Raw genomic sequence first — 23,062 nt, 5'->3', positions numbered from 1 at the left:
AGCAAACGCTGTGTGTTTGGGACCAAAGCTGAAGGAATTTGCACAGTGCAAGACAGGCAAGCACTGCCAGAAACTGCTTCAATTCGTTATGTTCTTTATTTTGAATTAATTTCAGGAGCAGGGCTGGCAAGATAGCTCAGTGGGTAAAGGTGCTTGCTTTGCAAGCCTGGTGACCTCAGTTCAATCCACACGGTGAAAAGAGAATTCTTAACAGCTCTCTCTCCCTCTTCCCCTCCTGCGCCCCAACCCCACTCCCATCCCACCCCCAGCCCCACACAGAGTCCCAACACTCTTTGGTGCTCTACCACCCCCGTTCATGACATCATGGAAACTTGCTTTGTGGCTCAGCTGTGGTAAGGCAGCAAAACCCAAAAGAGTTGTTTTGATAGGGACTGGAACCAACACGCGGCTAAAGGGGAGTCGCTGGGTTGATCCTCCCCACAGGAAACCCACAGAGTTAAAAACACCAGGCCAGGATGGACAGGAAGCTGCCGATCGTGCGGCTCCTCTGGGACTGAGGAAAGGAAAAACCAAAGGGAGAGCACAGATGGACAAGATCCCAGTCAAGCTAGAACTCGCAACCCATGCCTTTGAAAACACAGGGGCCTGCTGACTGAAAGAACAGATCTTTATTGAGCACGGAGGGAGGGCACGGTTGATAGGACACTGCGGAGCTCCATTCTCAAGATCATTTGTGCCGGGACCAATTCCCTCCAAGACGGCTGTACTGAGCATCATCGCGATCCCGAAGAGGCTGAGATGAGAAAGAAGCACGACTCGAGTCACAGCTGAACCCTTCTCAGCACCCATGCCTGACTCTGCCAGACATCCAGGGATGTGCCATCACCCACCCCCACCCCGTCTCCCCAGGACTTGCCAGACATCTCACGACCCCTACTGTCGGGTCTCTTACTCCTTACTCCTTTCTCCCATTTTTGTCTCCTCCCTTAGGGCTTACCTGATACAGCTGCTCATTCTTCAACAGGGCTTGAAAGTCAGCAGCTAGAAGCAAGAAAAGAGAGTCATTAGGTGCTGGAGAGTATGAGCTAATGAGACCTAAGAACACTGCAGGGGGTATCGGTAGCCAGTCACACCGGCCTTCACCCTCAGACATCTGCATGAGCATCACTGGCACACATGTTCTCCCCAGCATCCTGTGGTATGAGTTCCTAAAACATCGTCAGAGAAACTCCCAGATGAAGCCAGCCCTACCACCATCCCCATCTCTCAGCCAGTTCATGAATTCATTCACACACACACACACACAGCCCTTCCACTAACCCCCAGAGAGCCTTCCAGTCTCATGTCCTTCAAAACAGTAGACTCCCAAAGCCAGGAACAGAGTGATGGTGAGGTCAGCGAGGATGATGCCAGCCACAGTGGCTGACTTCAGCTCCACACAGTTCTGGCACACTGTTGGGAAGAGGAGGAAGAGAGTTTTCAAGGCCTCTGATCCTAGGAAGACCCTAGGTTCCCCATTCCAAGACTCACACGTCAGTGAGAAGGTCATGGCCTTCCTATTTCCATCTCCACCCTTTTCCCAAGGAATTGCTGAAGAGAAACATGACATAACTCCAGCTTTGGGGGACTTTAGAAGTGGACCAAGCCCCTCTCCAAGCCAGCAGTCACAAGCCAGCCCCTGCTGCTCTGTCTTACTTAGTCAAACTCTCTCCCATTCTGAAGCACTCCCTGACCAATCTGGTTCATACTACCACGAGCACCCTTGGTTCGTTTAGAGAATAAATTGGTTGACCACACTCTGCTTTAAGCCTGAGTATTCTCACATGCAGAGGGCCCATGATTTTCTCCCTTTGGGTCCAGGTGGCACATACTTCGGTAATACACTTGTATGGTAGACACCATATTCTTCATGTCATCTGTCCCATTACACGTATACACTCCTCGTGGGTCCAGGATGCCTTTTCCCAATTTCAGTGTTTTATTTTTTGCAAACCATTCTTCCACTGTTCCCTGTAGATGTACAATGCTGGTATTGCAAGTCAGAAATACTTGGTCTTCGTGTTCATCCACTGTTATCTTGAAAGGGCTCCCTAAGAGGAAAATACCATTGTCAGAGGCAGCTCTCTGGTGTGTAGCTGACCCATCATTCTGCCGAAGCGCATGCTTATGGAGCTCTTGTCTAGTAAGGGTTATGATTCCTAGTGAAGGAGGCAGAAGCGACCTGAGGGGGACTTCACGCTGTCTAGGAACTGCTGGGCCGTGAAGGCCATGAGGCTGGAGTCCAAGCAGAGAACGGATTGTCCAAATGAGTTTTAATTGTCAGTTCAACTCACCCTAGTGTCAGCTGAGAAAAGAGTCTCTAATTGAAGCATCGCCTACTTCAGATTGCCCTGTGGGCTTGTCCACAAGGGATTGCCTTGATTGCCTTAACTGAGGCAGGAGAGCCCAGACAACTGTGGATGACATCATTCCCTGGTCAGGCAGGCCTGGGCTGTATAAGAAAGCTAGCTAGATAAGCATCAGCAAGCAAAGGGACCGGAAAGAGCATTCTCCCGTGGTTTCTACCCTGCACTCCTGCCTGAATTTCTGTCCTGACTTCCCTTAATGACAGACTGACCTGGAAGTGTAAGCTTAAAAAAAAAAATTCTTTTCTCCCTTAAATTGCTCTTGACCAAAGTATTTTATTACAACAACAGAATTTGAACTAGGCCACAGATCCAGAGAAATTTGGAGGCAAAAGGGAAAACTATGAAATTTAGTCGATCTGAGAACCTTTCTGAAAATGAGTTCAGACCACCCATTAGACTCCTGGGGTTCCCCAAGAGCCCTGAGAAGGCAGAGGGATGTTAGCCCGGCAATTGCACCTTTTATACTGAAGGTGTCCAGTGTCTCTTCCTAGCCCATAACTCTCTCACTTCCCCTTCTCATCCCTTCCTTCTCTGTCACCTCTGCCCTGCTATCTGCCAGGGTACTGAGAGGCTCACTAGGAAGGCCTTTGCCAGGGCCAGTGGTCTCTGGGGCAGAGAGAAACTGCAATAAATCAGCAGCCCAAGTGATCCAGGTTTCCCCAGGGCAAACCCCATGTAAGAAGATTAGCTGGGAACATAGCTCAAAGGGAGAGGCATGTGCAATGGCCTAGATTCTATTTCCAGTACTGTGTGTGCGTGTGTGTACGCATATATGCGCAGTCTATATATTGACACAGCGACTTGCGTCTGTAATCCCAGCCCTTGAAAGGCTGAGACAAGAGACCGCCCGAGACCGCAAGGCCAACCTGGGCTACATAATAAGTTCCAAGACAGCCCTGGGCTATACCGAGTGACTGAGACTCCATCTCAAAAAAAAAAAGAAAAAGAAAAAGAAAAAGAAAGAAAGTAGTTTGGCAGTTCTGTCAGCGGCAGCTGGGATAGAGGCACAGACACTGTCACCTGCAGCAGCCTGATGAGTTTCTTCAACCTTTGAGGAACACAACTCAAGTAAAACCACAGAAAACTTTAGGATGGACCAGGAATGAAGCAAATTGGAGTTTATCTTAATATAGTTTATTTATGTTAATATAGGGACACCTCAATATAGATTTTAAGCATGGATATTAAGGGGAAGCAGCACTCCAGAATGGCTGCCCGGAGAGAGACACCGTTGTCTCTACAGCAGCTGTATATGCACAGTTTTTTGTTTTTTGTTTTTTGTTTTTTGTTTGGGGGGAGTGAAGTTCTTACCCACAGAGTTTCTAAGAAACATAAAGGAATTCAAAGAGTGGTTGGGATGGGCATCTGACAGGATTACAATTGAGCCAGTAAATGTTTAGATTTGGGGATGCCAGAAGGCAGGAGATCATCACTGTAAACAAAGTAAGTGGTCTCATTTGTGAGAGTTCTAGAACATGTTCTAGAGAGAAATGAGCCCCCCTCCCCCAAAGGTCATATACACTCAGGCACCAAGCCTGGCTTGTTGCTATTTTATTGTAAAATAGCCGTATAGGAAAAGTGTAGTATGTGGTCAATTTTGACAGAAAATGCTAATTGTGCCAAAATCCTCAAACCTCAGCTAGTGAGAGACTTCAGCTAGTTTCTAGGGTAAAAGGTTCCTGTCCTTTCTGTGTCCCTATAATTGTCCCTGTCTTTGTAGCTTGCCTCAGTACCATGGAGAAAGGGCCACAAACAAACAAAAAACAATCAGATCTGTTCCTGAGGCTCCATGTAGGTCAGGTGTTGTCAGGGAGGGAGGTGTAGGAGCCAGAAATGAGCACAGTGGCACTTTTCAGGCACTGCCGTGTCTGCAGTGTCTGCAGAGTCTGTGTGTCACTGACCTTCGTACTTAGTCACCAATGTGAACACAAGAGTATCCTCTAGAAAACTCCAAAATGGCTGCTCCTGCCTCTGAAGCAGGAGTATAGATGAGCATGCTAGAGAGGACAGGTGCATACAGTTCTTCTCCTCCCACAGCCCTGTCTTCTTTGGAGTTATTTCCATTAGAAATCTCCAGCGGCCAGGAGGGCTCTTAGAGTGACCAGTTGACCCAGTTTTCCTGGCACTGCTGATTTCCTGAGATGTAAGCTTTTCAGGGTTATTTTGGAGTTGGTTTGGTCTGTTTTTTTTGTTTTGTTTTGTTTTTGTTTTTTTTGTTGTTTGTTTGTTTCACTTCTAGAGATCTGCTACCCCTGTGCTATAAACCCAGCCCACTTTTCTGTTTTGAAAGTGAACAAACTGGGAAGAGTTGGCACTTACTAACTTTAATATAATATGCCCTCTGTCTGTCCTTCCTCACTCAGCTGAAGCCAACTTTTAAAGATTGCTCCTAAATTCCGAGCTATGGCTCCGGGTAACACATAACCAAGAATCCTACTCCGAGAGGACATTCGCCTTAGAAAGTGCAGTAGGTATAACTTCTTCCATTTCTAGTCTCAGGCCTAGGCTTACACAAGACGGAACTGCTTCCTACAGATGTCTGGTCCAAGGCCTTTGGACCAATGTGAGCTTTGACTGAAGTAGATCGAAGCCAAATGCTTGTTTCCTATACCCCAGCCCTGCCCTTTTACTCTCCCTGATAAAATGAAGCCAGCATTGAGGTGTACTTCCCAGTTGACCTGCTTCCAGTGACAGTGTCCTTCCCCGGCCCCTCCTCCACACGTCAGAAGATGCCTCACTCACCTTGAGGGAGAACTGCCAGTAGCAGAACAGCCAGGAGCCCGATATGCTCCATCTCTCAGAGGAGTTTCATCCAACGAATACAGACAACCACAGACCGATCAGCCAGGGTGAGCACTACCCTCCGCCAAAGGACTCATGGGTATTCAGTAAAAGGAAGAGTGGGGGAGGAACTGGAAGAGATCTTCCTCTCTGCCTTCTGCCTTTGATGATAGAAGGATGTCAAAGCAAGAGTAGGCTAGGGGTGGAGTAAGACGGAAACAGGTGCAAATTGCTCTTTCTGGAGCAGAGAGTTTGGGATGAGGCCGAGGCAGAGCACAGAGTATGAGGGAAGTTCATTCTAATTTCCAGGAGGTGTAAGGAGATTTAGAATAGCCTTTCCTGAATCAGTGGTAATAAGTGAAGAAAACGCTGGGCTTCCTGTTGACAACACAACTACGCTTACTCACAAACAAGAAAGAGCCACCTCTTCAAATCCACGGAAAGAAGCTATGAGCCCCATTATACAAGCCATATTAGCCTTTCCCCCAGTTTCTGGCCAGTTACAGGGCAGTCTGGGACACATCAAGCTGCTTCTAAAGCCAGTGGGAAGATGGACTTTAGGACCCCTCAGCCATACAACTGCATCCTAGATCTAGCACGTAGTACCCATGGCGCCAGGCATGGAATATTTCAGAGCTGGTCTCCTTCACTGTCCTTTGCTGTAAGGATTTGGAGAGCAGTGTCTGCATGGTACAAGCCTTCTCAGAATGAGACTCTTCTTAACAATATAATCCAGTCACTTGTAGAATTGAGCCTCTCCAGGAGACAATAGACTTTTTCTATCACAGGCTGTGGGGATCTGAAACTTTCCACACTGCCACAGTCAGAAGCTCACCAGCCTAGAGACAAAACTGTGTTTGGTGCCTGGTGTCACATAGGAGGACTGTGAATTTCTGTTATGCACTGGCTGGCTGAAGGAGACAGAGGTCTGAGACCCTGGAAATAGCCCAGGGTATTGCACCAAGAAATAAGCTAGCTGTCCTGTTGGTATGGGTGCACTTATTCTCTTCCAGGTGGATATCACTTCGATGGTCTCAAAAGAAAAGTGTCAAAATCCCTTAATGAAGGTCTACCCTAAGATGCTGTTTCTTTTGGAACTCCAGCCCCACAAACCTAAATCCATGAATTCTGGGGTCAAGTGAGAAACAAGTCCAGTCCTAGCAAGAACCACAGGCAGGGGACATTCATCATGGTCCTGAAGGCCCAGGGCAGTCTTCAACCCATTGTGCAAAAAGGTTCTAGGGGTAAGGAGTTTCTGGATGGGAATCTAGAATCCTCACTCTGACTCCCTGCCACCTGCCACCCTGCAAGCCTAAAAAAAAAAAAAAAAAAAAAAAAAAAAAGGTATGCCTGTCCCTGCTGGGGCCCTTGCATCCCACACTTTAACCCGGATGGGGGCCCCGGGTTTTGCCTCTGCCCAGAGTCCCAGCTCAAAGGATGCTGGGCGGAGCCAGGCTAGCTGCTGCACAGGCTAGCTGGTTGGCTGGCTGCTAAGGGACGCTCTACACTCCTACTGGAGAAGGAGAGAAGCTGACATGGAGCAGAAGGGTCTGGCTGGCCTCATCCTGGTGATCTTTCTTCTTCAAGGTAAGAGTTTACACGAGTGTCTGCCTAACAGCATGGGGAAGGCTCAGGAGAAGAGGCCGTAACGGGGGGGGGGGGGGGGGGGGGCGGGGTGCAGAGTTATTGGAATATTGGAATCCTAATTAGCCTTGAGCCAGCTTCATCTGTCATTTTAGAATTCAAAGAAAGAGAGGCAAAAACGAAGCTTCCAGCTGTTCTCTGCTGGAAAGAAGCATTGGGGCCAGAAGTCTAAACTCACTAAAGAGAGGCTTGTGGTGCCGCCATCTTAGGTGCGAATGTAGTTGAAAGAAGCTGGTGCAGCTGGGGTAATGGCTCAGTCAGTAAGGCGTTTGTTTACCATGCAAGAGTTCAGTCCCTAGACCCCTGCTCCCCCTGCTGAAAACAGGTGTGGTAGCACACTCTTGTCATCACTGTGCTAGGAAGGCAGAGGCAGATGGGCTTTCTTGTAGGCTAGATAGACTCAGCAAATCACCACATTCAGGTCAATTAGACACCGCACCACACCGCACCGCATCACACCACACACACAGCCCAGTTAAGGAAATTGGGAGGAAAAGTTCTATACAGTGGACCTATGAAACATTTATCTACGAAGCCGTTTAACTGGTCAACGAGCACGGTGAGATCCAGATACGTAAGACTCCAGAGAGTGAAAAGATGAACAAAAACCTTCTCAAAGAGCTCAGAGTGTCATTGGAGAGATCGGTTGCAGTGCTGATGCACTGAGTACAAGGTGCAGCATGGGATGCCTGTTTGAAACATCCAACAGGAAGTAGGCAAATTAGGCTGACACCTGGGTACCCTGGGAGAAGCCAAAGTCATGAAAATGATTTTATTTACTTGTTTGTTTTGTGTTTGAGGATGAGGGTATATGTGCAGGTGGTGGTGTGTGTGTGGAGGACAGAGGACAACCTGAAGGAATTGGTTTTCTCCTTCCACTATGTGGGGCCTAGAATCAAACTCAGGTCACCAAGCTTGGCAAAAGGTGCATTTACCTGCAGATCCGTCACAATGTCCCTCCCTCCTCTCCTTTTTAACAGGGTCTTACTGTATATCCCAGGTTAGCCTCCAACTCAGGCAATCCTCTTGCCTTGACCTCAGGAGTGCTGGTGTTATAGGCATAAGACACCACACCCAGATAAAGGCCTGAAAATTTTTGAAACTACAAAACTATCTTTGTGATGCATCAGGAACAAAAAGCTGAGGAAGGACCTATAGAAACCAAGAGCATGAAATGTTTGCTGGGTATAGCAACACCTAAACTCTGAACTCTGAAGGTAGAGGCAGGAAGATCAGGCGTTTCAGGGCAACCTGGTCTGTATAGCAAATTCTAGGTAGGCCTAGACTATATGAAACCCTGCCTCAGAACAACAACAAAAGCCAGAGTAAATAGTGTTGAACATAATCCACCAATATAAAAATATATTTAAATTTTAACTTGTGGAATTTGTTAAAATGAAGATCATGGCTGATTATACCAATTTCAGTAGAGTGATGTCAGTGAATGCCAGATGGGGGTGGGGGTGGGAGGGATAAAGAGTGGCTGAGAGGAATTTAAATGAGAGGCAGAAGAGATGGAATAAAAGAGAAATAGAGTATAAGAACTAGCTAATGGGTGAACATGTTTTTTTGTTTTGTTTTGTTTGCTAAAGGAGATAGTGATACATAGAACAGAGGTCTAGAGCAGATGTTGGAAAGAGAACTGAAGGCAGAGTCGAGGGCACACAGAGGAAGGCAACATTACCAAGTGAGAGCAACAGAAAGCAGGTGCAGGGGCTCTCACCAAGGGCAGGCTTTCCTGTAATCACACAGGAAACGGAAGGTCGGGACCACAACAGCACTGCTACTCTCAAAGCAAGGAGGGGAGGCGGTGCCACTGCAGACAATGCGGGGGTGACAGCGGGGGTGGGAGGGATTGAACAAGATGGCAAGAGTGGAGAAGTCTTTCTGAGAGAAAATGGAGAAAGCTAGACAACACAGCCAGAGGCTAATATTGAAAGCCAGAGGGAGGCTTCTGGAAACAGTACTAGGTTGAGCAGCAAAACAGCTGAGCCCTGAGTCCCACTCAGCCACCAATAAGTTGTAAACCCTTGAACACCACTGCCCCCTGAACTCAGTTCTCACACCAGTCAAGGACGACCAAATGTCATTTCCTCCACTTTTTTTGGGGGAAGGGGATAATCAATTATTTCTCCCCCCCCCCTCTCTCATTTTTTGAGACAGGGTATCATTATGTATCCTGGATGTCCTGGAAATCAATATGTAGACCAGGCTGGCCAGGAACTTTCAGAGATCTGGGTACTTTGCCTTCCAAGTGTTGAGATTAAAAGTGTGTACCACCATGCTCAGCCCCTCTCTCTCTCTCTCTCTCTCTCTTTCTCTCTCTCTCTCTCATATTTTTATGAGTTTTCTAAAATTCTTAAGTCAGTCAGTCACTTCAAGATCCCTCCATGGACAGTCTACCTTCTGATGGTCCAGCCTTAGGATGTCTTCCTACCTGTAGTAAGGCCCATACAACCATAGCAAAAAGGCACATTGCACATGGGGAAGGGACAGACATATTGGAATTGCTCCTGTAATGCTCCACCCTCAGATGGCCCAGCTTCAGTTGCATACTTGGCTACCCAAAGCAAGAAGCATGAATTTGTTTCTCCTAAACCCTTTGATTCTATCAGGCCCATGTTTGAGCACCAATTTGCTGTGCTAACTTTTCCTGGAGAGACGTGAACATCTATCTGCTTCCTGCAGGACACTGATGCAGATCAAAGTAATAATTCCACTGAAGTCCAGCTTAGCGAACAGTGAGTTTTGTTGACTTTACAGAAAAAAAGTTGAGGGGTTAGTTGCAGGGATGTGAATATCCTCAAAAGAGCTACATCACTGCGAAGTCCCAACCCATCACAGAGAACAAACTTATAGAAGGTGCATTGTGGAATCTTCTATTATCTTTCATATGCATTTGTGTAAGCACCAGGGTTAATAGCAACTTCAAAATTCTAATCCTGTAATCCAGTGGTTCTCAACCTGTGGATCACAACCCTTGTGGGGGTCAAACAACACTTTCACAGGGGTCACATATCAGATATCCTACATATCAGACATTTATTTTACGCTTCATAACAGTAGCAAAATTACAGTTATGAAGTAGCAACAAAAATAATTTTATGGTTGGGGTCATCACAACGTAAGGAACTGTATCAAAGGGTCACAGCGTTAGGAAGGTTGAGAACCACTGATCTTGGTGGCAAAACTTGACCAGCCTCATTCCAAATCTTCTCCTTGGCATAAAGTCAGAGTAGCCAAGAGTCCACTATGAACAACAAAGGTGCGTTCATTACTCATGAAATCCCAAAAGTTTGGAAACTCTACACAGAGGGCTGGAGAAATGGCTCCATGGTGAAGAGCGCACACCGCTCTTGTAGAGGACCACAGTTTTGTTCCCAGCACCTACACCAGGCAGCTCACAGTTTTCTATAACTCCAGCTCCAGGGGCTATGTCACCTCTGGCCTCCACAAACAACTGAACTCTCATGCACACAAGGAATTGTTCTGATGTCCACACACAGACACATACAACTAACAATAAGGTAAATCATAGGGAGGAAGGAAGAAAGGAAGAAAGTCCCGCCCAGAAAGGTAAGACAAAAACCAGTCTTGGTTAATCCAATTTGGTGATTTAGGCTACATCCAGGAAAGAGGCGGAGACACAGCCATCGCCATGCACTAGCATCTCTCTTACTCTTGACCTCAGGTGACCACACAAATACCTTGGCCCGTCAGAACAAGTTCATGCCCAACTGATCCTTTGTCTTTCTTCTTTTTTTTCTTTTTTTTTAATTTTTTATTTAACTTTTATTAATTACACTTTATTCCTTTTGTATCCCCCCATAAGCCCCTCCCTCCTCCCCTCCCGGTCCCACCCTCCCCCCCTTTCTGCATGCATGCCTCTCCCCAAGTCCACTGATAGGGGAGGTCCTCCTCTCCTTCTTTCTGATCTTTTTTTTTTTGTTCTTCTCAATGCAGTTTATTCAGGAACCTTGAACAATCTTCTGACCCTGGGGAAAGCCAGCCCACAGCTTAAAATAGCCTCTGGGTAGCCAACCCCAGTGTGCCTTGTGGGCAATGCAGATAGGTCCACATACACGGAAGCAAGCCAGATCCTCAGCCTTAGCCAAATATGGAGTTGTTTGTGACAGAGAGCATTCACCATCGGGAAGGTGGAAGGTAGAAACCAGCTCCATCTTTAAGGCGTGGCATTACGCAGCTCTCTACAGTTCCCCCTTTTTGTTTTAGACGCATCAGGCAAGAGTAGAGGTCTGATCTCTGATATTAGAAATAAATTGGGACTTTGTACCAATGTTCGTTTAGGTGTCATTCACCCAAAGAGCATCAGACCCATCCGATACCTTTTTCTCAGAGGCGGGATCTGGGGCATCAACCTGCATGCAATCAGACATGCTCTTCTCTGGGTCGAAAGCGGCTGACCCTGAGTGCAGTGCTTAGCCTCGCATCCTGAGCGTAACATTTTAGCTTTTTATGGTAGCCAACCATGCTTGGGGAGACTGTCCTGCTTCAAAGGCTGTAAAGGCCTGAATGATCATGGCTGCATTACGCTGTTGTGAGACTCTAATCTTGCATATACACCACAGGCAAACCAAGAAGACCAACACCAGAAGGCCTGCTAATGCTCCCATGCCTGCCCATTCCTTCAGATGATTCATGGCTGCAGCAATCCATGATGATAATCCTGTGGCTAGTCCGGCGTCCACTCTGGTAGAATTTGCCGTAACAATGGCCACTCTCAGCTGCTCCATCATAGTATCGAATTCTTCAGACCAATTACCTAAAATATAGCTAGACAATTATTTAGACAGATTTGCAGCACGGGAAAAATTCTCATATTGTATGCTAGTGACACAAAGTCCAGCATACTTCCATAGACAGCCAAGTTGAGCGATTTGCCATAGGGTATCAATTTGCTCCTGCACGAGGTCAATCCTCTGATTGAACACCATCAAGTCTCCTTTTAGTTGAGCATTAACCTTTTTGTACATCTAAAGCATGAGCTATATTGGCTAAAAGATTATTTAGGGTCTGAGCAGTCTGCATAGTATGACTCATGGCTAATGCTGCGGTGGTAGCTCCAACAGCCGCCAATGAGATGGCAGTAACAATGGCGGCTGTAATTCCAAGATCCCTTTTCTGTCTGAAGAGAGTCATAGCGTGAGGGGCATCAACGGGCACAGGCACCCAGCGAGGCATGCGAGTAACCAGGGCATACCTAAATTCACTAGCATTCCGGCATTGGGCAAAAAAGCAAGAATCATTACCACAATTACTTGGCTCTATCTGGCTAACAATGAATAAAAATGGGGGTTATAAACAAACAGGTGTGGACTTATAGGAAATATTATGAGAAGCCTTAACCCCCTCGTTGGAACATCCTGCGTCAGTTCTAGAACTAGCAGTGGTGGTGTCCGAGGTCTGAGTAGGTTCAGGAGACCATTGCCCCCAGGGGCGAGACGTGCTCCATGCCAATTGACTAACTCCATGTTTTCCTCCACTTTTGAAAGTCATTTAAGGTTCTTAAATTATCTTTTCTTTTTTTTTCTTTTTTTTTAAATTTTTCATCAATTACACTTTATTCATTCTGTCTTTCTTCTTTTTTCCCAGGGACTGTGGCCCAGTCAAAACAAGGTAAGAGAAGTGGTTTCCCTCTGTTCTCAAAATCTGAAGAACTTCACAGAAGTCTGGCCTCCTACAACAGTGGTTTCAGGGGCTGAGGAGCTGGCTCAGCAGTCAAGAGCATTTCCTGCTTTTCCAAAGAACCTAAGTTCAGTTTCTAGCACCCACATGGGATTGCTCACAGCTGCCTCCTATTCCAGCTCTAGGACATCCAACACCTTCTTCTGGCCTCTGTGAACACCTGCACATATGTGACATATACTCATACAAACACACTTACATGTTCATTTAAAAAAAAACACATCAATAGTCTCATAATTTAGAAAGGAAAGAATTCTGAAAAGATGAGGTGGTAAGCAGTGAAGATCTGACATTTCCATTATCAACCAAATCAATGTCCTGCTGGGACCCATTCTGAGTTTTCCTAGACCTAAGCCAAGACTTATTTGGTTCTTGCAGTAGAAACAGGGATCTAGTAACTACTCATGTCTCAAAATATGACTGAAACAGCAGAATTAGCACCACCAAGGAGCATGGTGATAACAGATCTTACCCCCTAGAAGTACTAAAGAAGGCCTGAAATTCTAGCATGAGCCACATATGACTTGTGTGCACATTAACAGCAGAAAAGCCAACAGTGGTGGCATATGCTTTTAATGTCAGCACTGGAAGGCTGGATCTCTGTGAGTTCGAGGCTAGCCTAGTCTACAAAATGAGTTCCAGGACAGCCAGAAATACACGGAGAACACCCTGTCTCAAAACAAACAAAAAAAAAAAAAAGGAAAGAAGGAAGGAAGGAAGGAAAGAAAGAAAGAATGAATGAAAGAAAGAAAGAAAGAAAGAAAGAAAGAAAGAAAGAAAGAAAGAAAGAAAGAAAACAACAAAAAAACTGCAGGTGGAGAATAAAAATATACATAAACACACACACACACACAAAAAAAAAAAAAAAAAAACTGGGGAAACGCTGTTCTCGTTGTTACAAGACAAACGTAATTGTCTCGTCCTGGTACAATTACAAAGACCCTTAACAGAACCACGGCTTGTCCCTTTTCAGAAAACCATTTGGTAAAAGTGGATGACAATCAAGGAGATGGTTCTGTACTTCTGATTTGTGACTTGAAGGACAAGACTATCTTGTGGTTTAAAGATGGCAACAGAATAAGTCCTCCAAATTCAACTAAAAACACGTGGAGTCTAGGGAACAGTGCCAGAGACCCTCGAGGCGTGTTTCAGTGTCAAGGAGCGAAGGACAAGTCAAAGCCGCTCCAAGTGTATTACAGAAGTAGGTGGCCCTTCTTATGTCGTTGGGAATTCAGCAGTACTTACTGTTCTGGTGGGCTTACCATCCGGGATGCGGTGGGAATACATGCTAAGCAGTGATTTACGGTGACAGGAGCCAGTTCTCTTCATCTGGGGTTACTACTCTTTAAATCAACACTCCCCACAGCTTCTTGAGAAAGCAGAGCCCTGTACAACCTGTTTAACCTTGGGGCGGACCTCATGGATTACAAAGTTCAGCAAATAAATCAGTTAGGGGGAGGGGACCTGAGGTTTATGTGCAGCATAGAGGAGCACAGGGCTTTTGAGAGTGGACACCAGGTCTTCCTTCTGCTTCACCTGCAGTTCCTATAGTTCACCTACAGTTCACCTATAGTTCCTGACCATAAGACTGTTTAGGCATCCCTGGGACTTCTCAAGGAGGAACACTGTGAAGCAACAGTTCTCGGGGTAAGAATCCTCCCTTGCCATAAGGCACTAAGAGAGAGGAGCCTGCTGTCCAGGGCAGAAGCATTAGTGCTGGTGGGCAGAAAGAAAAAAAAAATGCTACAATGCCTTACATCCTAAGTCTGCCCCTGCCTGTGCCTTGTTCCCCACAGTGTGTGAGAACTGCATTGAGCTAAATATAGGCACCATATTCGGCTTCTTCTTCGCGGAAATCATCAGCATTTTCTTCCTTGCTGTTGGTATATACTTCATTGCTGGGCAGGATGGAGTTCGTCAGTCAAGAGGTAAAAGAAGCTAGATGTGGTGGCACATGCTTGCAATCCTGGTACTTAGGAGACTGAGGCAGGAGGACCCTGAGTTCAAGGCCTGCCAAGGCAACAGAGAAATACTCTGTCTTAAAACAAAATTTCTAAAGTGCTGCAGTCTGGAGATATACCTCAGTCAGAAGAGGACTTACCTACTTTGCACAATGCCTAAAGCTCAATCCCCAGAACCCCATAAACCAGATGTGATAGCATATGTCTATGATCCCAACACTCAAGAGATGGGGGAGGGGGCTACAGAATCAGAAGTTCAAGGTCATCTTCAGCTACATACAGACTTTGAGGCCAGCCTGTCTCAAAAAGAAGAGGGAGGAGCTGGAGATATGGCTGGGTTAGCAGAGCACCTGCTCAGCTTGCTCCAAGCTCTGGATCCAGTCACTAGCACTGACTAAAACTGTGCACGGTGCCCCAAACCTGTAACCCCGGTATTTGGGAGGTAGAGACTGGAGGATCTGACACTCAAGGTCATACAAGGCTGTATAGTGAATTCAAAGTCAGTCTAGGCTACATGAAACCCTGACTCATAGACAGACAAACAAACAAATAAGCTAGGAATGGATTTGCTCAGTGTAACACACTCACATGCATGTGTGAAGCCCTGAGGTCGTTTCTATGTACTAGAGGATAAAAGAAGTAGAGGAATGCTTTTAGCTGAGAGACAGGACCAACTAAGACCCTTGGCTTCCTTCTTATCAAAGTAGGCCCAGGGAGGGGCCTGAGTTGGTGCTAATGGGTGTAACTAACATTGACTCTGTGCCTTTGTGGGACAGAAAAAAAAAAGACATTTCTTATTATCCCAGCAAAATTTGCCTGGCCTAAGATTTGGCTTTTTCTTTTTTTTTTTTCCCTGTTATCGTTGTTGTTATTGTTTTGTTGAGACAGCGTCTCATAAGATAACCCTGGCTGGAACTCATTATGTAGCTCAGGCTGGCTCAAATCCCTGGTGTTCCTCCTAAGGACTGAGATTACAGGCATGAGTTACTATGCTCTCTCTCTCCCTCTCTCTCTCTCATTATGCCTGAAGACAGGCATAACGGCACATGCCTTTAATCCTAGCACTCCAGAGGCAGAGGCATGAGGATCTCTTTAAGGCCAGGCTAGTCTATATATTGAGTTCCAGGCCAGATAAGGGTAACATAGTAAGACCCTGCCTCAAAAAACAAAACTCTTTATTGAAGCCAAGTATAGTGGCTCATATCTGCAATGCTAGTACTCAGGAAGCTCAGACAAGAGGATCACCTTACGTTTAAGGCTAACCTGATCTACAGGTTAGACAGAACTATATTGTGAGATCCTGTCCCAAAGAAAGGAAGAAGAAAGCAAAACATTCTTTTTAAAAAAAAAAGGAGGGATGGAGAGGTGGCTCATCAATTATGAGCACTGGCTATTCTTCCAGAGGACCTGAGTTCAATTCCCAGCAACCACATGGCATCTTACAACCATCTATAATGGACTCTGATTCCTTCTTCTGATGTGCATGAGAACAAAGCACTCATTTACATAAAATAAATATTTTTTTAAAAAATTAAAGATGATCTTATGTAACTGAAGATGAGCTTCCAGTTCTTCTACACCCCAAGTGTTAGGATCAATACCTGGTACACGCACTGTTAGGGATCGGGATCGAACTCATAACCTCACACATGCTAAGCACTCAACCAACTGATCTACACCCCCTAGCCCCTCTAGAAGAAGCCTTTTAATTGAAGTATAAATGTTTTAAAAAGTGGAATCATAAGAAATACAGCTAAAAAAAACTAACAATACAAACATATTCATGCATCTGGCACCCAATTGAAGAGCCAGAGTGTTACCAACACCGCAGAAGCCCCATGATGGTCACTTCAGGCCACTACCTGTCCCCAACATGAGCACTATCCTGACCTCTGACCACAGGGATGTTTTGCTTGGTTCCAGTTTTGTGGAAATGGACTTGTGCAGTATGTATTCTCGTGTGAAGCTTCTTTTGCTCTTGAAAGTGGTCCACATTCTTGTGTCCAGCTGATCCTTATACTGCTTAGAATTCCGTTATGTGAATAATTCAATTTATTACCATTCTGCCTTTGAATACATATTTTATCTATTTTTTGTGCAGCTTCAGACAAGCAGACTCTGTTGCAAAATGACCAGCTCTACCAGGTAAAGAACCAGGGATGAGAAAAAAAAAAAACAAAAAAAAAACAGTGCTGCAGTTGGTAAGGGTTGCCTTTTGGAATTGGGGGCAAGTTATTTGGAAGCTGCTCTAGGGATGGCATGCCACATGATGGAATGGATGCTGTGTGGGATAGCATGGGGAAAATAAAGAGAAAGACTAAGAGAGACCAGGGTGAGCATCTAGTGAGAAAAAGATGAAGAACACACTGGCTGAGCTCAAGAGACACACAAAGAAAGTCCACACGGACCCCCCCTCTTCTCATTCTAGCTCCGATCACCCACTCCAAAGTTTGGTTCATAAAGATATTCAGTGGCTATGCTTTACATTAATTAATGGAGGATAGAAAATTGATGATGATGCCGTCCTCTTCAGCCCCTCAAGGATCGGGAAGATGACCAGTACAGCCATCTCCAAGGAAACCAACCGAGGAAGAAGTGAACTGGACAGGACTCAAAGTAGGCGGGCTCCTCACCACTGACCCTGGGCAGTGCCTCTGCCCAATCTGCACGCTTCCTAGCTGCTGCCAAATCTTTCTTCCCCCAATAAGAATGGGAAGTGGGTGGGGGTTAACTGTGGAACCCCTCTTCTAAAGTCACTGGTACCAGGACTGACTGCCTCGACCTGAGAGTACCTGTGTGCTGTGTGCATCTGTACATCCTCCAAGAGCAGGGCCTCAGCCAGAGATGATGAGCATTATTCTTAACCTAATTAAGTTCCCTCAATGCCCACTGCTTTGTCTTTGTGGTGAGGGACTGTCCTGCCCATTACAGGAACATCCTTGGCCTCTATCTACCTGATGGCACTGGTACACTCCACACCTCAGTGAGCTGAGCAAGAATGCATTAAACACTACCTAGTGTCCCCTCTAAAGAAAAATGGCCATTAAAAACTAAAGACCAAAGTGGGCATTGTGGAACACACCTTTAATCCCAACCCTCCGAAAGCAGAGGTGTTTCTCTGTGAGTTCCTGGTTAGCTTGGTGTAGTAGAAAGTTACATGTAAAAAAATAATAATAATAATAATAAATAGCTTTTAAAAGTTGGGAGGGGGGAGGGAGAGAGAAAAAAATCGAAAAACCTTTACTAATGTCCAGTCAGCCTAGCAATCAATCAGAAGCTCTGGCTCAGCCCAATACAAGTTTCAGTAAGGGAGACAGATTTGAAAGCATCAGTTGATTTTCTGACCAGTTGCAAATTTTCTTTCTCATTCCAGGTGTTCTCAATTCTATCCAGTACCCAGAGTCAAAGCAATTCATTTTGCAGAGAGCCCAGTAGAGAGATTTTCAGCCCTACGGTTAGACTTAACGTCAGCAGAGGTGGCAAGCAGAGAGGAAGAACTCTCAGAAAAATAAATAAATAAATAGATAAATAAATAAATAAATAAATAGAATGGTCATTTTCCAAAATAAAATAAAATAAAAGTCCAAGCTTGGGGGAGCTGCCGGTGTAAGAATTAGGGAAGCAGAGCACGTGTCAAGCTTGTCTGAGGCTCTGGGTTAGCGTCTCAGCGCCCCAACCCTAGATTCCCACCCCCACCCCCGCCCCAAAATAGTGAAGGCAAAATAAGCACAGTGTGGTGTTTGCAGAGCGCCACCTAATGGGGAAAATTGTAAAAGACAAAATTAAAAGATAACCCATCTTTTTGTCCAAATAGATGTTTGTTTGTTTGTTTGTTTGTTTGTTTTTCTTTTAACTTTCATTGGTTCTTATACAGTTCGTAATTCAGTGGACCAATGTGTCAGCGAGGTGGCTCATAGGAAAAAGTGCTTGCTACACAAGCCTGACCACCTGAGTTCAATCCCCTGAAAAGTCAAAGAAGAGAATTCACTCCATCATTCTATTCTCTGACCTCCACACACGCGTGAAGTATGCACACACCATGTGAACATATGACACACTTAACAGTAATAGTTGTAGTAGCAGTAGTAATAGAAAAGTGATAGTGATGATGATGATGACGATGATGATGATAATTCGGTGGACCACATATATAGTGAAAGGTTTCATTCCACCAGGATCCCCGGCCACAGAGTAGCCTTCCGCGCAGGCAAGTGAGTTTCTTACATTTGTTTTTGGGTGTATCCCAAGCATATAAGAACAAGTTCTCAAGTACACCTTATTCTCCCTTTCCCTATGTTTCACACCAATGATACAACACTATATATCTTGCACTTTCTCCTAATCCAACCTGAAGATTGCAAAGTAGAATAGGTAGAAAAGACCGATTACTGGCTATTGTACTTACTGGTCGATTGAGTGATTCATGTAAAGCACTGCTTGTACTGCCTATTTGCCAAGTATGACTTCACTTGCTACCTGGAACAGAGTGACCTGGAGAAATAGCCAAAACAATGAGTCCTTTGCCATTAACAACCTGCTGACTGCCCCGCCCCTTAAGTGTCTGTAAAATGCTTGCCAGCCCCGCCTTGTGGTGTTAGAATACAAGATGAGAAAACAAAGTAGCTCTGGCATTGAAGCCCACCAGGAGCTATCCTGGCTTGGGTCCACCAGTGACAGCTCCTCTCTTCTGCTCTCATTGGTGTTGGAGTGCTTATTCCAGAAACATTCCCACAACATTTCTGGAGGCTCCCCAAAGATCCCCTTCACCTCGACCCCAGTCAGTCCAGAAAGGCTGCCACTCCCAGGTCTCCCAGCCCACCAAAGGTCCTAGAACTAGAAAGCGAGCACCCCCGGGGAAATTCTAGGGTCCAAGTGGTCAAGGGGACTGTGAGACCCAGGACCAGACTCTCGAAGTAGATTAAATTAGACATCCAGACTAGGTAAAGATCCGGGAGGGGGCAGGATGGTCAGGAAAGCCAGCGTGGGATTGATCACTCCACAGGATATTGCATCCATAGCCTTGGTGGGATACCCAGGTGGCACTGCTCTTCAAGGAAAAGTTAGACTGGTCTCTGGGGAACTAGACAGACTAGGAATCAAAAATGAGCCAGGGAGGGTGGCCTATAACCCCAGCACTCCAGAGGCAGAGGAAGGAGAATCACTGTGAGTTCAAGGCCAGCCTGGTCTACACAGTGAGTCCAGGACAGCCAAGGCTACACAGAGAAACCCTGTCTCAAAAAAAGAAGAAGAAAGAGAAGAAGAAGAAGAAGAAGAAGAAGAAGAAGAAGAAGAAGAAGAAGAAGAAGAATCTAAAATGAGAATGTATAATTTCTGAATGAAATGGTGAATGCTTGTGGATACGGGATCTGAATGAGCCCCCACCTGTGGTTTCACCTGAAAAGGCATTCACCTCCTGTAATAGGAGGTGACAGGGATATACATGTGGCCCTAAGATAAGACCTTAAGTCTTCGCAAGGTGGCTGGCACAGGTCTAGGCACATATAAACACAGCTCCTGGTTAGGGAACTCGTTTCATCATGGGGTTTGCATAGTCCATTTGTGAGACCCCACACAGTCTTGCAAAAACTGCTAAGCTTGAAGAACCAATAAAGAACTCACATTAGCTTCCCAGGAGGATGAAATTTTGTTCATAATGCTACCTCCCTACCAGCTCCGAGCCCATGGCAGGACCACACAATGCTGACCTCCTGAGGCAAAGCTCACCAACCTCCTCTGTCTGCAGCTCTGCCAGCCTCTGGACTGGCTGCTGTGTTCCAGGGCTGAACCCATTCCAACCTGTCAACTAAGGGAAATCCCAATCTCTCCCCTCATCCAAGACCATCACATCTATGCAATCCAGCCACCTGAAAAAGGAGAGGTAGAGCCCCTCCATGATTGCGGAGGAAGTATAAAAGAGATTTTTCTCCTAGCAGCAGGACCTTGAGGACCAGCTGCTCCCAATTCAGTTATAGAAACTTGTACGATAGGAGCTGAAGCCTACAACAAGGGGAATAGTCCCTTATATCAAGAAACTCAAAATAGCAAAATATAGAGAAAGAGAACTGCTTACCTCACGGAGCAAAAAAATTAAAAACAGAGGCCAAATCCTCCAGCTCCTAGAAGCTGTCTAGGCTGCAGCCTGTGGCCATGGTACACCGCCAGACTCATACAAAGAGCTGAGGTCGAGCAAGTTGGGGAAACCAACGGGCAAACCAGTGCCAAACAGGCTGCCCTCCTCCATGCAGACATAGCCCCCAGGCACACTCCTCTCCCTTTACCCCAGTATGTTTGCCCTCCCAGTGCCCTCAGGGACCCCCTCATATACACTAAAAGGGGGAAAAAACTACGAAAGTTTTTTTAAAATTAAGAAGCTACTGAAAATCAGGAGGGCTGGCAGCTTACTACCGCAGATAGAGACATACTAATTCTAGAGATGACAGCCTAGTCTGGCAAGTTCATGAAGCAAACATACCTGGAAAAACTGCCCCCCAAGAATAACTGCAAAGACATTCGTGGTCCCAAGGTTGCCAGCGTTGAACCACAAGCTAGCAAAGCCTGTCTGCAGTTCGCTTGAAACAATCTCAAGCAGGGATCCAAGGCACCCACGCTGCCACAGAAACAGAAATTTTGTCCATTGAAATGTCTAAAAGTGGACTTTATTGACAATTCAACCCAGCAGAGGGTACAGATTCTTGGTGATTACAGTGTTCCCATCTTCAGGCTGAGCATAAGCTCCTCCCGTTTTCACAGAGAATTAACTTTGGAACTTGCACACACAGTACCACCTCCCAATTATCAGACCTCACTGAGACAATGAATAGAACTTTTTAAACAGCACAGGCCACACAATGCCAAGAAACAGACCTCCCGGGCCAGAAATTCTGCCACTTGTATTGTTTAGGGTGCATTATTAGCCCTGTAAATGTGGGTACTCTCCTTTTGATATCATGTTTGGCCACCTACCTCTACTACTCCCAGAGGACTTAAAGGACTATGGACACACCTGCCTCAACTGTCTCTTGAGAGATTTGACACTGAACAAAAATTGCCCACTGCCTCAGATCTTCTGATCAAGCCATGGATACACCACAGCCACAGCCAAGGCTGCTGTGGACCCACGCCAGAATGCACTATGAGACCCATCCAGACCCTCTGCGGTTGATCACCTCAAACAATTTCAAAATGGAGACAACAGCTTAACTCCTACTCTGTTTATATGGATCCTTTCCAGTCCCATGGACATACACTCAAGCCAGTCCTTACTCATCCTCTCTGGCCTTGTGACATAAATTAGTCTGGACAGCAACCTTGTCACCTTAAGGTTTCCTTCTACTGGGGAAAGGACCAGCCATGAATCATCCCTCCACACTCGTCACGCTGTGATGGAACTACCCACACCAATAAAATTAGACTGTGACTCCTTGTGGAGACAGCCCCAACCAGTGAGTGACAGAGGACAAAAGAACAATTGTGATTCGGGGGATGGGGCTGTTGGTTTTATCTTAAATACTGGCCATGACGACCATGTGTGGATGTCACCGAGAAAGGGTCCTGGAAGACAGCTCCCACAGAGGAACAAGGAGTTATGGTTTTAACAAGCCTTTGGTTAGGGAAACCAGGGAAGAATAATGTGGAACCTGACCACAGAAAAGCCTTGCATCTGGGAAAGACATGTCTTAAAAGGCTGGCTTTAGTAAATGCCAGCCGTAAGTTTCATTTACCTGTCAGGACTACCGGGTAGGTCTACAAACAAATGAGGTTACTTATACTGCAGTGGACTCACTAACCAAAGCCTGATTAACAACACACACACACACAATGTGTTTAACAGGGCCACCTGATCAGGTCATAAGCCATGGAGGTACCCTGCTGGTCGAGGCTGAAGTTTTTGCCTGGACCAGCTAGCCATTACAAGCTCGAAGATAAAGGCAGAACTCCGTCCCCTCAGCAGGGTCCCCTGCTCTCTGCCTAACTTCATCTAGAGAATGTCTTTAGACACAGACTCCCTTAACCTCGCTTGAAATATGGCCCCTGACACAGCTCCTCAACAGCTCTCCCCTCCCTGACCCTATATGTTAATCGAGCACTGACATGCTACTCTTAGGATCAGAGCATGCTGTATAACGCAAATCAAGCATCCTTGAAGCCCCCCACCCACCCACCCATTCCCCTAAGGGTATATATTCTTTGTTCTCTGGAATTAAAGTTAAACTAGCCATCAACTGTTCCCTGGCTGTGTGATCCCTGTGCGGTTCTTGATGGCCATTCCAGGCATGTTTCTTGTCTCCTGCCTCTGTTGGTTTCTGGGAGGCAGCCCCCGGGCAGGAGGAGAACCAACATATGGGAACTGAAACGGGATGCACCAGATTAGTTAAAAGAACCATAGTCCTGATGGCATGTACTTCGCCTGCCCCAGGGGTATTACACTTGTTACCAGGAGACAGTTGCAGACTGGTACTCTTGGCCCCTGACTTAGATGAGCTCCCAGGAAGCAAGGTCCAACAATACTTACATCCCTTAGATTCAAGAAGTAAGAGAACTCCTGGACTTTCACTAGTCCTGCCACAACGGGCCTTGACAGGGTCCATGACTGCTGGTGCC

General features: G+C 46.0%; 2 protein-coding genes across 2 annotated transcripts; one reads left to right on the top strand and one right to left on the bottom strand.

The window, feature by feature from the left end:
* Nucleotides 1-614: 614 nt before the first annotated feature.
* Nucleotides 615-5,269, bottom strand: LOC110549118 (T-cell surface glycoprotein CD3 delta chain). Its single transcript, XM_021637963.2, has 5 exons — nucleotides 5,112-5,269; nucleotides 1,833-2,051; nucleotides 1,282-1,413; nucleotides 959-1,002; nucleotides 615-754 (listed from the first exon to the last, which is right to left on the bottom strand). The coding sequence occupies exons 1-5, from the start codon at nucleotides 5,161-5,163 to the stop codon at nucleotides 689-691; spliced, it is 513 nt and encodes a 170-aa protein (XP_021493638.1). The 5' UTR covers nucleotides 5,164-5,269; the 3' UTR covers nucleotides 615-688.
* A 1,324-nt stretch (nucleotides 5,270-6,593) lies between these two features.
* LOC110549119 (T-cell surface glycoprotein CD3 gamma chain) lies at nucleotides 6,594-18,053 on the top strand. Its single transcript, XM_021637964.2, has 7 exons — nucleotides 6,594-6,737; nucleotides 12,408-12,431; nucleotides 13,474-13,701; nucleotides 14,297-14,428; nucleotides 16,563-16,606; nucleotides 16,995-17,077; nucleotides 17,835-18,053. Exons 1-6 carry the CDS (start codon nucleotides 6,686-6,688, stop codon nucleotides 17,058-17,060), a joined length of 546 nt encoding a protein of 181 aa, XP_021493639.1. The 5' UTR covers nucleotides 6,594-6,685; the 3' UTR covers nucleotides 17,061-17,077; nucleotides 17,835-18,053.
* Nucleotides 18,054-23,062: the final 5,009 nt, after the last annotated feature.

This window comes from Meriones unguiculatus, chromosome 1 (assembly GCF_030254825.1).
Source record: "Meriones unguiculatus strain TT.TT164.6M chromosome 1, Bangor_MerUng_6.1, whole genome shotgun sequence".
In the NCBI taxonomy this organism is placed as follows: Eukaryota; Metazoa; Chordata; class Mammalia; order Rodentia; family Muridae; genus Meriones; species Meriones unguiculatus.
The sequence above is the reverse complement of the archived record's forward strand: the minus strand, read 5'-3'. Positions and strand labels throughout refer to the sequence as shown.